Source organism: Trifolium pratense, linkage group LG5, assembly GCF_020283565.1.
Source record: "Trifolium pratense cultivar HEN17-A07 linkage group LG5, ARS_RC_1.1, whole genome shotgun sequence".
NCBI classification, from domain to species: Eukaryota; Viridiplantae; Streptophyta; class Magnoliopsida; order Fabales; family Fabaceae; genus Trifolium; species Trifolium pratense.
Genome location: NC_060063.1, coordinates 4,017,306 through 4,032,867, shown reverse-complemented (window position 1 = coordinate 4,032,867; position 15,562 = coordinate 4,017,306). Strand labels below are relative to the sequence as shown.

Genomic DNA, 15,562 nt, shown 5'->3' with positions numbered 1-15,562 from the left:
GTTCGATTTTTAAATAAACAACCCATAAATACTTTAATATTTTCTTCTGCACCATGTGACTGGATTTCGAGTAATTACAAGAAAAATAATTATTAAAATATATGTATCGGTTTGGTTTGGATCGGTTTTGAGAAATCAATTCAAAATTCGATCCGATCCGATCCAGCGGTTTTTACAAAAGGGCGTCCAAATATATCCAAAATTATTCGGTTTTTTGCGGTTTTGGTTTTTTTTTTATCGGTTTTCGGTTTAAATTGGATTGGTTTGGATTTGAGCACCACTAGTCACAACAATTACTTTTACAAAAACTTGTCTCTAAATATAAGTTTTTTTTTTTTTCAATTCCTTAGATATACTATTTATTATTATTTTTCCAAACATAACTCTACTTTGCATTGGAATACGAAAAGTCAATTATAAATACATTTGTTCACAAAGGACAATTTAATAAGTGTAATACCAAAAATGACATATTTATTACGCTATCAACTTTTCTTAATATGGGTGAAAAATTTTAGTGGATGTTTATATTAAGGGAAAGAGGGAGTATTATATATTGGAAAGAAAAAAAATGTAATAAATGTAAAATAATAAGGTTAAAATTTGAATAAAAGTTCAAAAATTATAATCTCAAACGCTACTTAAAATAACATTTCAAAAAATGTTATAAATTAATTAGAGGAGCTTGTTACCAAACACGTCTCATTTTTAATTTGAATAAAAGTTCAAAAATTATAATCTCAAACGCTACTTAAAATAACATTTCAAAAAATGTTATAAATTAATTAGAGGAGTTTGTTACCAAACACGTCTCATTTTTTTTTGGTACATAACACGTCTCATTTTTATCAAACAAACTTATATACTAGTCCAATAAGCTATAAACTAGATAAATTATACTTAAAATAACATTTCAAAAAATGTTATAAATTAATTAGAGGAATTTACGAACAAACACATAATTGTGAGGAAGTTTTTGTGGAAAAACCCTTGAAGAAGCAATTTATTCTTAAGTCTTATATTTCCATCTTTTAGTTTAAAGTCTTTTATATTACCCACATTAAAGGAGAACCAAGAACCATCGTCCAAACCTCTAACTATATCACGCCACCACAATGACATCACGCCATTCAACAATGGAACTTCACTATGTAAGAAATTTGTGGCCATTGGACCATAGCGAAATATCAATAAATTAGATCAAATGACATTTAAATTAGCCAAAAATCTCCATTTCTATTTTTTACCCTAACAATGATCGTGCCATCTTCAAACTGAAGAATATGAAACTGGATGTCATTACTAACTTTGTAACCTTGTGGCAACTAGAAATCAAATGACCCATGACATTTTTTAATTGGACTGCCAACACTTTAGAAAGAATCTTATACAAGCAACTCACCAAACAAATAGGCCTATAATCTGATAGTGCATAAGGATGGTCGTTTCTTAGAAATAAGAGCTAAAAAGACTTTGTGATTGTCTTCGGAAGAATAGCTTTATTATGAAATTCATGTAAAAAAAACCATAATATCATCTTTAACTATATCCCAGTAAGCCTTTAGAAAATTAAAGTTAAAGCTATTTCAACCTGGACTTTTTTTCTTCTTATAATATGAGACGGAGGGAGTATATTTCCACCTAGCTGCACCGATGTTGTAATATTACCCAGTTTTTTATTTGCACTCCCATTCTCTAAATTAGCACCCTTTTCCTTAGTTGACAATGACTTGGGCTTGTCGCAGTCCACACGTCCCTTCTGGACAGGATAACTAAATGCACCCCCACTTGCTTGGCATAACAAATTGTTAGAATTAACCGATCGTTAGATGGTTCAGTGATGATTGACATTGAACTTGATAGGGATAGGATCCCGGTTCGGTCCCCGCATTTCCGATTAACCAGAGGCTAGAATCATTTGATGCTAGAACGGATTCCAAATTTTTTTTTTTTTTTTTTTTTGGTACATGAACGGATTCCAAATTAGAATGGGCTGTTTTCATGGTCAATGGCAATTAAAGCTAAAACCGGCTAATTATTGTTATTAGTCAACGTGAGCTAGATGTCTTCCTCAGCATCATGGAAAGTTTTGATTTTCAGACAATTCACGATCCTCTTCCATTGCACCAATATCTCTATGTGATAAAGAGACATTATTAGAATTAATTATTACGGTACACAAATCTTAATTCAATTGGCAAAATTATGCTGAAATTGTTAGGTCAGACGTTATGACCGGTGTTCGAATTCCGACTCCCTCACTTATGTTTGTGAGTTTATATATAATGACTTTAACATTTCTTCTATGTATAAAAATAATGATAATTAATTGTTATCACATAAGTTTCAGTTGACTTGTCAGTTAATGTCAATGAATGTACTGTTTCGTTGACTCCCCATCACCATCCGGTTCATCGAGTATAAATATTTGTCTTTGATTCTAACATATATATAAAATATTAATCGAAGCTGCAATGTCTCGATTCATCGAAAAAGTTGCCTTGCTATGTGTGTTCATGTTGTTATCTATGCACAATATTCTTGGAGTTCATGTAAATATTGTTAATACTTTAGAAGGAAATTTGGACTTAAGAGTTCATTGTAAATCTGCAGATGATGATCTCGGAGAACATCTTCTACATCATGGTAATAACTATGGTTTTAGTTTTGGTACTAAAATATTTGGCCGAACTCAATTCTGGTGTTCATTTAGATGGCTTAATGAATTGCATTATTTCGATATATACATTGAAAGTTCTCGTTATAGCCCTGATTGTGATGATTGCAATTGGCACATAACCAAAAAAGGACCATGTTATATTCAAGATCCATATCAGCCTGCATGCTATGATTGGAATAAAAAACAAATAATGTAATACATATTCTCAAGATATAGAGAACTTGATGTATTGTATTAAATAATATATTACTGGAAGAATTACTCAAAATATAAAAAACTTATATGCATCTCTATAAATCTATCTTTACTGTGGTCAAATAAAACGTATAATATTGATTGATAGATAAATACGCCTATTATTAAGTAATAGTTCAGTTTTTTTTTTTTTTTTTCCCAAAATGTTCAGTTTTTTCTGGCCTATTGTAAAGGTCGATTTGGTTCGGAAATTTTGGAGGAAAGATGAGGGGAGCAAAATTCCTCATAAACTCACTTTTTGCTTCCCCAAAATTGGAGGGATTTGGAGGAGAGGGAAGGTGAGATAAGTTATTATAATTTTAAGAATGTTAATTTGTGCCCTTAAGGGCACATATTAAGGAGACAAATATAAAAATTATTTTTGGGAACTTATGCATTTTTACTTTTATATATTAAATTTTTTATATTATTAAACGTAGTACTCGCTCCGGTCCTTTTTATAAAGAACACTTTGAAAAAACACACGAACCAAGGAAACTAATTTTCTCATTAATAATTCTAGAGTTTTATATTGTATTCCAAAAGTAACATTGGACTAATATGGGGAATATATATCTCTAATTAATGCTAGTGCATTGGAATGAAGTATTTGATTTCATTTAATAAGGGTACAAATGGAATTGTGCATTTAAGAAAGAATAAATTTAAAGAGTGTTTCTTATAAAAAAGACCAAATAAAATTTCCAAAATGTTCCTTATAAAAAGGACCGGAGGAAATATTTCTATATTAAGTACCTTATCACGTGCCCTTAAAACACACGTTAACATAACCGATGTTTTTTTTATGGTAAGGTATATAGTGATGTGTTTAGTCTAAAGCGAGTATATTAATTAATTAATTAAATTAATTAAAGTAAAAGTAAAATCTGAAGGCTTAAAGCATGTCTTGGAAAGATTTTCTTGACGATTTGCGACGTTGCCACTGACACTCCACTAATGTCTTATGATGGATTTGTGACTCAAGTGTTATGATGGATTTGCAATTTATTCTTTTTTTTGTTTATTTATTGTTAACGTGATTCTCGAAATTAATAATGCATAATTTAAAACATTAAATTTTTAACCCCTTTTATTTGGAAAAAACTTTTATTAATTTCGAGAATCCTTTAGAAGAGGATATTAACCCTTTTAATGTCTCAATGATGCATAATTTTGACCATCGACCACCGCACATATTATTTCAGGCTTCCTAAATTTACTCTCTTCATCTTTCTCGCAACTCTCTATCTCTCTTTTAATTTTACTCTCTCTCCTATCTCTCTCTTGATTGTTTTATTAATTTTTAATGAAGAGAGAGAGAGAATTTAAGATAAAGATAGAAAGTTATGAGAGAGATGTAGAGAATTAGTGAATGAAAGAATCCAAATCCAAATTTTCGACAGAAGGCCTTGTTGTCTTTCCATGTATGTTCTGAATTTTGTTGCTTTTGTGCTGAGCTAGGATTTGGTCGTTTCTTAATTTTTTAAGTCCACAACACACTCCTTGTCCTTGGGACACCTTGTGGTTTACCTATATTTTGCTTATAAATACAATTTAAATTTGTCCATTAATAAGAATCTATGATTATACTTATACCAACTTCTAAAGGATAATACTCTCTGTGGTCCTATATATAAGAGAAAGATTACTTTTAATGTCTAAAGAAGATTGCATATGTAAATACTCTGACGCTCAAGTCAATATTTGCGTGAAGTAAGGTTTTAGTGAGTTGGCTAGGATAAAATTCCTAATTCTTCTGCATGAGAAGGTAATATAGTCCCTAGCCCGCAGCCAAGATCATTAATGGAAAGACGGATACGTCGTGCGTCATTAATGTCTGGCAGAAAAATAGGTGAAAAGCCATGATTGACCATAAATACCAATCATTCTTATTTTGGCCGTCATAGAAGGTTGGCTTCCGTAACCCTTGGACAGGAGGAGGCGACTTTGCACCTTTGTCCAATTGAGCCGAGTTAGGCGCATAGGAGGGCGAGCTCCTCGAATATTATTGGTCCTTAGGGGCATACAACCTAACCCTCTAAACAAAGACAATTAACAAAATCTAAGTAGAGCAATCCATATTACACACCGTCAAATGCAATCAAACTTGGTTGTTTCTTGATAAATCTTTGAAGTACACAACCACTTTATTACTTGTTTGATTATTTATTCTTGCACAACACTCTACCTATATAAGTTTACTAAAGAGAGAATTACATAACTTTTTTTTTCTCTACATAAAAGATGTTAAGGGTATGTCTTGATGATGGCCCTGTGTATTTACTTCTCAAAAAATGTTTTTTAGTTTTTAAAAATTATAAAAGGAAAAAAGTTGTTTGATCTACATTATTTTGTAATTGCCTGTTTTGAAAATTGATACTCCTTTTCTCTTTTTAAAACAAAAAACAGAAACACCTTTTGGGTGTTTTTATCCTATAATTCAAGTTTTCGTTTTATCAAAAACATGGAAAAACACACATTTTCATTAATGGCAGTTTAGAAAATAAATGAACAAACCAATTTCTTAATTTCTCATTTCAAAACTAAAGTTACGAAACATATTTTTCTTTTATTCTCTTCTAAAAAACTATCTTTTAAAACTGAATTATAAAACACATCTTAAAAACTAAAAACCAAAATTATATCAAACAAGCATGCCCTTACTACTTAATTACTTCCACCGAACTTAAATGCATTTTTTTCTGTAGCCTATTTTTCATATGTATCATATGGCAGTAGCCAACTTCTAAAGAACATAAAATGATAAAATTGTCACATAAAATTATGACTTTGCATTCAATATCAAAACAATTTGACACACCAACAACCCATTAGTTTTACAAAGAGATTTTTTATTTTTTTTTATAAAACATTAGCGTTCATTGGCATCACATGATAACTATGACATTTTAACTATATTGGCACCCCATAATCACCACCTATCATTTGCAGCACCCTAATAAATTTATTAAAAAGAAAGAAAAAGAGACAAACTTGGGGGACTAGACCAAAACCCAAGGAAACAATAATACAAGGAACCTACCACTGTCTCATTAAAAACCTTTCCCAAAAAACCCCAAGGGATAAAACCAAGGATAGAGAAAAAGAGTGCAGTGGATTTAATGAAATATAAAAGACGGAAGCCCCATTAAATTACTAATATATTCTCCTTGAACACTCGTCGGAACATAGTCCCACCAGTAAAAACCATTAACATTAATACCTAAAGCAGCCATTCTATATGCACAACAGTTCCCTTTGTTAGAATCAGAGATACACAAATAGGAAAAAGGAAAGACGGCTAGGGTTTATAGAATACCAATAAAATATCATTTCATTAGCTTAACATTACAAGAAGGTTACTAGAAAATATATAATAAAACCTAATGGACTCTAAACTAACAGACCCAATAACACCTACTCTCAAACTCATTATGCATCAATAAGAAGCATTATGAGTTTGTCAAATAAAATACGAAAATAAAATAAACTACCAAATAAAATAAACTTCTAACATCACCCCTCAAGCTAAAGCTTACTAAGCTTTAAGCTTGTTACAAATTAGCCCTGACAATAAATCAACCCAATTAAGATAATGACCAACGGAGAGCAGCAATTCACAGTCAACAGAGAAACCATCAAAGAGAAGGGAGAAACAAATCAAATATCCAACATCCAATCTAGTCCGGTCCAAAGTCAACCAATCCAAATCGTACCAAATCAAACAAAACCGGACCAAACAGAAGAATCAGCCAATAGAGAGAGATGCAATCAAACAGTGCAATCAATCAAAATAAGTGCAATAGGGAGAAGAGCAATGCAATCAGAAGGGAAGTGTAATAGGGGGAGAAGTGCAATACAATCAGAAGAAGTGCAATAGGGAGAAGTGCAATACAATCAGAAGTGCAATAGGGAGAAGTGCAATACAATCAGAAGAAGTGCAATAGGGGGAGAAGTGCAATGCAATCAGAAGAAGTGCAATACAATCAGAAGAAATGCAATAGGGAGAAGTGCAATACAATATAATAGGGAGAAGTGCAATGCAATCAGAAGAAGTCAGAGAGAAGTGCAATCAATCAGAAGAAGAAGTCAGGGAGAAGTGCAATCAGAAGAAGTCAGGGAGAAGTACAATGCAATCAGAAGAAGTCAGGGAGAAGTGCAATCAATCACAAGACTTCAGAAACGCCCAAAAGTAAACAAATTGCTTCAGAATCATGTTAGAATCAGAGATACACAAATAGGAAAAGGGAAAGACGACTAGGGTTTATAGAATACCAATAAAATATCATTGCATTAGCTTAACATTACAAGAAGGTTACTAGAGAATATATAATAAAACCTAATGGACTCTAAACTAACAGACCCAATAACATAGACTATTATTTTATTATCTAACACCCTTCACGATAAATGTGAGTCACTCTAAAATGCATGGTTTTAGTCAACGTCAATCAATTGAACCATCTATTACGAAGCTTCCAAGGGACAATGTGGGAGAACTTAAAAGTTAAATTAACCAATTGTGAATCGGATTCAATCCAAAGACTGTTCCACCCTTTACAAAGAGATTAAAAAGGTCAACATTAACAATTATACTTACTTTAATATTTTATCAGTCTGATCTAGTAGGAGAAGAAAATAATGGTTTTGGTGGTATTTGCAACAAATTCATGCTAACTTCTAACAGTTCAATCACTTTACTCATTGTAGGCCTATCATTAGGAAATGTTTGAATGCACCATAATCCCACAATGGTCATTCTCCTTGCAATATCATCTTCTTCTGTATTCATTATCCCGTCAGGTCTCAAATCATTACCAAGTTCAAGCCTACTATACACCCAATGAGGAAAATATATCTCACTTGTTTGACTTGCATTAGCATTAATGTTTTTTCTCCCTCCAACCATTTCCAACAACATCATTCCGTAACTATAAACATCAGACTTGTGTGAAACTCCACCAAAACTTCTATTCCACACTTCTGGAGCTACATATCCCATTGTACCTCTTTGATCTGACATTGAAATAATACTCTCTTTCCTAGGACAAAGTTTCGCAAGTCCAAAATCTGAAATCTTTGGACAAAAATTCTCATCTAAAAGAATGTTGTGCGGTTTTATGTCAAAATGTAAAATTCGAGTGTTACATCCTCTATGCAAGTACTCTAGTCCACGGGCTATCCCTTTTGCAATTTGATACAAATTATCCCAACTCAAAGATGCAATGGTTTCAGATCCCTTATTGTAAATAAATTTGTCGAGAGAACCATTAGACATAAATTCATATATGAGAGCTTTTTTACGACTTTCAAAACAAAATCCGAGAAGGTTGACAACATTAACATGTGAAGTTCTAGTAATACTTGCAACCTCATTAATAAATTCTTCACCATTTCCTTTTGATGTATTCAATATCTTCACAGCCACAAGACAACCATTGAATAACTTTCCTTTGTACACAACACCATAACCCCCTTGACCTAGTTTAATTTCAAATGAGTTTGTCATTTTCTTTATTTCCGAAAATTTATATCTTTTTTGCGATAAAGCTCCATGATTTTTTAAAAATTGTTCAATAACTTTATCACCATTTGTATTAAAATTAAACCGAAATTTTACTTGTTGTATTAATGACTTCCCTCTAAAACAATAAATTATGATGCACATTAGGAATGCTACCATTGCTGCACTTCCAACACCTGTTATTAGAAGGAGAATTAGTTTTTTTTAAGAGAAAACTCTAAGTAAAATTCATACTCACACCGAGCTATAATAGTCCATAACTCACTCCAGCTCAGGGGCAGACCCAGACATGAATTATTAGTGTGATTAATTTTTTTAGGCATTACTGAAAAATATTCATCGTTATCTTAATAATTCAGTTAAACAACGAACAACATATGAAATTATTATTAATACAACATGTGTATCTAAAAAAAAACACCAATAAACAAACAATTCAGAAAATTTCTATTTAAAAAAAATAAAAAAAATTAACAAACTATATCTAGAAAAACACAAAATTTCTATTTGAAAAAAAGAAAAGACTATAACTTATTGAATATATGTGAAATCATACATATTACTATTCTTTGATACATCACAAGATTCTATCTTGGACCAAAATATATAGAACCCAAAATTTTACTAGCTTATAATTTAGTTTGATAAACTAATTCAGTTAGCTTAACTTATTAATTTTTATTCCAATTTTACTCATATCTTCTTACTTGAAAAAATTAAACCTATTGTTTTATATCATTTCATATTTATATGCCACAATCGTTAATTTTACACAATACTACGAATTCAAGTATTTTTTACAAACATAGTTAAAGTTGATTATTATACAATTAAAGTATATAACTTAAAATATATGTATAACAAAAGAGTTGAAATCATCAATAGGAGACTATAAACTAATATTTGCACTAATATTAAATTAATATGTATCGAGAGACTTACAGTCATTAATATTTGTATGAATATGTATATAAAATAATTTAAAATTATTTATAAAATTATTATTATTTTTAAAAAATATTTGGGCTAGGCTGGTGTGGCTATAGACACACCAAGCCTCACACAAGTTCGCCCCTGAGCTCAGGTGCAACCTAGATGGTAATTATGAAATTAATATCGAAACAATATAAAAAGAAAGTTTGATATATTACCTATAATGACTTTCCTTTTCGAGTTAGAGGGACTACCTGCAATCATTAACATTGAGAGCAAGATTATGTGTCTTTAATAATTGAATAGAGAAGAAATAAATAATTGAAATGATCTTGCAATAACCATAAATACTCTAACTAGTGTTTTTTCATCTTTTTCATTAGAAGTTAACAAAGTGACTTTGTGTAACGGGTCTAATATACTTCCATCAGGGAATGTTTATGATTATTAAGGCACTAAAAAGAAATATATTAGAAGGAAAAAAACATTGAAAATAAACTAAAAAGAAGGAAAAATATATATTAGCCGATGTAATACCATCCTCTCCTTCAAAGCACTATGTCAATTTTATGTTTTTAATGCCAAATATATTATTTACCAGGTCTTGATATAAGATATTAAGATGAATAGAGACGGGTAATAAAAGAAACTACATAGCAGAGGTGCCGTAAATATGTCGAACCTCGAAAATAAACACCAAAATAAATACCATCTAATTGAAGTCCATCTTAATCTCATAATTGGAAAGACACTCCTCGACTTCCAATTAAGTCACCGGAAAAGACAACAACCCAACCCAAAAACGACCGACTTATCAAAATCCAAAAACAACTCCATAAGGCGAATTAGTATTAGAATTAGTATTTATAATATGTCGAATATCTTTTTTGTTGAATAAGCCGAATAATATATTGAAAAGATCAATTAAACACATGATGTGTCTAAAAGAAAAAGAAACAAAAGTTTAAAAAGGTCAAAGCAGAAAACAAACTCTCAAAAGTCAGAAGTCACAACACAAAAAGAAACCCTGAAAATTACATAAAGCAACATGTAGTCCAAACACGTCTCTTGACCATCAAAGATTTAAATAAATAAAAAAACTATTTTTCCTTAACTTTAACCACAATATAAGTATGCTTTTTCACTTTATTAATTAATTGATCGAGTGATATCTCCAGTTACCAAAACACTCTATTAAAACAAGTGGTAGATAATTGGATCCCTTAACTATTTGGTTTTGGGTTCGATCCCCGACCGATGTGTATGGAGAAATATTTGTTAGAGAGATCAACCCCTCAAATAAATCTCAGTTACCTCGAGGGAATTAGACTCTGCAGTTGCGCGCGAAGGATACCTTTGGTTTACCAAAAAAATTAATTTATTTTCAACGGTTAAATATTACTTCCTCCATTCCAATATAAAAGACTTTTTTCTAAAATTTTGTTGCCCTATTTTATAAGATACTTTTCAAAATTCAAGGTTCACTAATTAAATTTTTACAAAAATACCCTTAATTAAATGAAGAGAAATAAAACATCATCATTTCTCTCTCTTGAAGGGTAATTTTGGAAAAAGAATGCACATTATTGACAAATTTAATTCAAAAACTACTTTTCTCTTATGTATTTGTCAATGTGTTTTTACATGTGATGGAGGGAGTAGATGAAAAAACTTCAATAAACACAAATTACTCCCTTCGTCTCAAAATTTTTTGTTTTAAAATAAATGTCAGTATCACTTTAAGAATCAAAATCAAAAGATAGTTAAAAATAAAAAAAAAAGATGATATCACTTTTGTTAATCTATGAGTAGAAGGGTGGTACATAATATGATTTTATACATATTATGATTTTATTAGAAGACATTGCAAAAAACTTTTCATCATGGATCTAGATTTTCCTAAAAATAATCTTGTAGATCCTATGATTTTATACATGCTTCTATAACTATTTTGTTTCCGCACTGAAGTATATATCATAGTATGTTGAACATGTATATATGAGTTTAATATTTAGTGGTTTAATTCTAACAGCAAAATCAAAAGATAGTTAAAAATAAAAAAGATGATATCACTTTTGTTAATCTATGAGTAGAAGGGTGGTACGTACCAGTAGCAGGAGATGGAGGTGAAGTGGTAGCATTTGGTGCAGAAGAAGAAGCAATTGGTGGTTGTTCTGGTGCTGGAACAGAATTAGCAACATTAATTGACAGTTTCTCATCATAAGCTGAACAGTGATCTGCAATGGTACAAATGAAATAATATTGCGCTACTTTCTTGAGAACCAACACCCTGATTGAACTGTTTGTATGTAAGTTTGTTTTATTACAACTATTGAAATCTGATTTTGTTACCATTGTCACATTGTGTTGTTCTCCATAGTCGAATTCTGTTCATTAGAGCAAATTAATAATTAAAACAAAATCTGATTTATAATTATTAATTAATAGCTCATTAAGGTTTACAAAATCTATTACTTACCAAGAACGTCACCTACGGCTAATGTTCTCTCGGTACCCCAATGGATTTTGAATGACGATGTGATTGGATCCTCCCCACCTTGGAATTGGTCACTGCCATGACCAACCGAGAAATTTGTTGCTACTGATCCATGGAGAAAGTTAGCTAGCATAAAAACAAGAGTTACAAGACCATTTGTGTTTCTTGCCATGTTGTTTAGTGAATGTTGTTAGAGTTCGGGTCTCCTCTGGTTTCTAGGAATATGTTTGTTCCTTTTCTAAGATGAAACAACTTATTAAGCAACTCGACTCTATAGGAAATTCTATTTTCATGACTTTTTTATTTTTTATTCTATTTTCATGACTTTATAACAATGAGTTAGGCTAACATGTGTCTGTCTTTATGATACATATTAAAATGTTTCAAATAATAATTATATTTTGAACAAAACAATTTTTGACATTTAAATAAAAGAAATGTACTATTTTTAATATAAAATTTTCATCTATAGTACACTACAAGTGCCCTATAAATATATATTAAAAAAGTATTTAATTCTATTAAATTATTAATGTTGGACTTTATATTTAATCATTTAATGTCAATTAAATTCTTATATTTTACAATTATTTGAAAGTTTCTTACAAAATCAAAGCCTGATTTGGTATTTCATTTACTCACTGTAGTATTTTTTTTCTTCAAATAATTAATATAGTGGTTAGAAATTCCATCTTTAAGGTGAATAAGTGAGATAATCTAGATTCGAACTCAGCTAATGCAATGTTAAGTTCACGGGACCGAGTGTAATATGTTCTTTATTCACCCATATTCTTTAAAACATGTTTAATATATTATGTTAATTAGAGTTTTATTTCTTATAATAGAACCGGAGGAAACATATATGTACCAACAAAAAAAGAACTAGAGGGAAAATTTTATTTTATAATTATTTTTTAACACGTAGCATCATTCATTTATTACTTTCTTTGTTCAAATCTTTGATTTTTTAACTTTGAACACACATATTAAGTAATTATTAAGATAAAAAATTTAGAATTTTAACCCCATATTTTAAATAAATTAGGGTTTTAACTCCTTGATTTTGACTAAATTTATATTTTAATCCTTCTATTTGAAAATTTGAAATTTTGACATGCCTATTTTGAAAAGATTTAGGTTTTAAACACCACCGCACAACTTTTTTTTTAACTCAATTCTACTCTATAATTTTATTTTTATTTACTCTTATATAGTTATCGTTGTAGCTGCAGCAAAAACAACAAAAAATATGGCTTCTGCAAGCAACACTTGCACAATTTAAAATAATGTTAAAGTTCCTTTGTTTGAAGAAGAGAATTATGATTTTTGGGTTGTTCAAATGTAAACTCTACTCACCTCTTTGGTTGTCTTGGAGTTCGTTAAAAAAAGGTATGAAGAACCAACACCTAAAACAAATGAAAAGGTTGTGATTTTGAGAAAGTTCAAGTCCTACAATCTGAAGAGGATGAACTCTCCTGAGAAGATGTTGAAGATGAAGAACTGTCACTACTCTCCAGAAGGAACAATCAACTCTGTAATTATAGACAAGAGACTTATAAGCTTCAATAGATTTGGTGGACGTGTTGGGTTGGTGTTTGCAGATATTATTAGTGATAGTTTGAAGAGTCCTGGGCCTGACGGGATAAATTTTGGTTTCTTTAAAGATTTTTGGGCTGAGCTTCGGGGAGATGTTATGCGCTTTATTTCAGATTTCCATCGGAACGGTAAATTGTCTAAAGGTATCAATTCTACTTTCATCGCGTTGATCCCAAAGGTGGATAGCCCCTAACAGTTGAATGATTTTAGGCCGATATCGTTAGTTGGAAGCCTGTATAAAATTTTGGCGAAGGTTCTAGCGAACAGGTTGAGGCTTGTTATTGGTAGTGTGATTTCTGAGACTCAAACGGCTTTTGTTAAGGATAGGCAGATTTTGGATGGTATTCTCATCGCTAACGAGATTGTGGATGAGGCTCGGAAGTCTAAAAAGGAACACATGCTTTTCAAGGTGGACTTTGAGAAAGCATATGATTCGGTAGATTGGGGCTATTTGGACAAAGTAATGGAGAGAATGACGTTTCCAACTTTATGGCGGAAGTGGATTAGAGAATGTGTGGGTACAGCCACAGCGTCTGTTCTTGTCAATGGTAGCCCAACTGATGAGTTCCCCATGGAGAGAGGCCTTAGACAAGGAGATCATTTATCTCCTTTCCTTTTTCTTTTGGCTGCTGAGGGTTTGAATGTGTTGATGGAATCTTTGGTAGCGCGTAACTTTTTTGAGGGGTATAAAATTGGGAAAACTAATACTATTTCGGTGTCGCATCTTCACTTAGAAAAAATGTTTGAATGTTCGTTTTAAGGGAAAAACAAACACTTAAGAGTTAAATCTTTTGCAAACAATAACAAAAAATGCTAGTTCGAATCGCCTCGAAACAACAATTTCATAAAAAAACATTAAATAAAGCTAAAGAACATTGCTGGAAAGTAAATTGCATTGAAATGTAAAGCAATTACAAGTAAATGGTTCACAACATACATTTCTCCTCAGATATTCCTTTCGTTCGAACGCTGAGTACTTAGAATTTTCAGAGAGAGTTTTGTATAAAATTTTGTGACGCCTGTTCTGAATGAAAAACTGCTATAAATACTAAAGTGAAGTGGTAACTGCTTCTTGATCATCTGGACGTCCACGTCGACCCACGTTCTCCACTTTCGTCCATCACTTCTTCAGCGCGCGCCAATGCTTATTGGGCCGTTGGTGTTTCTTTTGGGCCTGACCCAGTTAAACCTTCGACTCAATCTGTGGCTTCGACGGGTTCTTGGCAAAACTAACCCCAAGCGTACCTTTCAAAGTCTTCGAAACTCTCTTCCGTTTCGACATGATTGATACTTCGACACAACATTTGAAAGTTTTACTTTAACAATATAACCTTCAAATAAATGTTGGACCTACCAATTATATTTCATTGATAAGTACCAAATTTATATCCAACAAATTGCCCCCCAAAAATGCCACTTTCGACTGTATCTATCGAAGGAGGAAGTAGCATTTTTGAAAATGCTAATGGATATCTTTCTTTTCCAATTATTTCTCCTATCGTTTAGGCTCCAAAACTTACTTTCTTTTCCACTTGTCAAGGGATTTGGACACTTGTCAGCGCAGGAAGTTGAAGAAGTTGTTATTTTCCTTTTTGGATTATTTTAATTCTACGATCACGCGCCTCTATAAATAGCCAAATCCTCTCTCCATTGTTCTTTTTCCACACTCTTTCTTTCAACTGTTCATCTTCTTCCTCAACATCTGAGAATTCTTCGCTGAATCTCTTGCTTCCAAACACCTTCAACTTTGAAACTTTACTTATCATCACATCGCCAGCCTTTTCTTCTCTCAGCTTCTTTCTAAACTGTTCCAACAACTCACAATTCCCAATCTCAACCCTAATCGTTGATTTTCTGCAAAACTCTTGAACTTCAACAATGGCGTCTAGTTCAAACGCTGCAAAGTTGCTTCCTTATGTTGGCAAGTGGACCACCACCACCCTCTCCTCTTACGAAGAAGATGTCGTTCCAGAACCTTCGCTGCGAACGGATTTACAAAAAGTTTGGGAAAGCCAGGTAATCTTCCCTTATTCCATTAATAATCTGGTGCATGCATTTGGGGGACCTAAACCAGATGACAGAAATCGTAATCCTAACA

General features: G+C 31.7%; 1 protein-coding gene across 1 annotated transcript; it reads right to left on the bottom strand.

Annotated features, from left to right (window-relative positions):
- Positions 1-7,209: 7,209 nt before the first annotated feature.
- On the bottom strand, positions 7,210-12,165 carry LOC123887363 (PR5-like receptor kinase). Its single transcript, XM_045936675.1, has 4 exons — positions 11,851-12,165; positions 11,480-11,758; positions 9,590-9,625; positions 7,210-8,614 (listed from the first exon to the last, which is right to left on the bottom strand). Exons 1-4 carry the CDS (start codon positions 12,038-12,040, stop codon positions 7,527-7,529), a joined length of 1,593 nt encoding a protein of 530 aa, XP_045792631.1. The 5' UTR covers positions 12,041-12,165; the 3' UTR covers positions 7,210-7,526.
- Between the last annotated feature and the right edge of the window lie 3,397 nt (positions 12,166-15,562).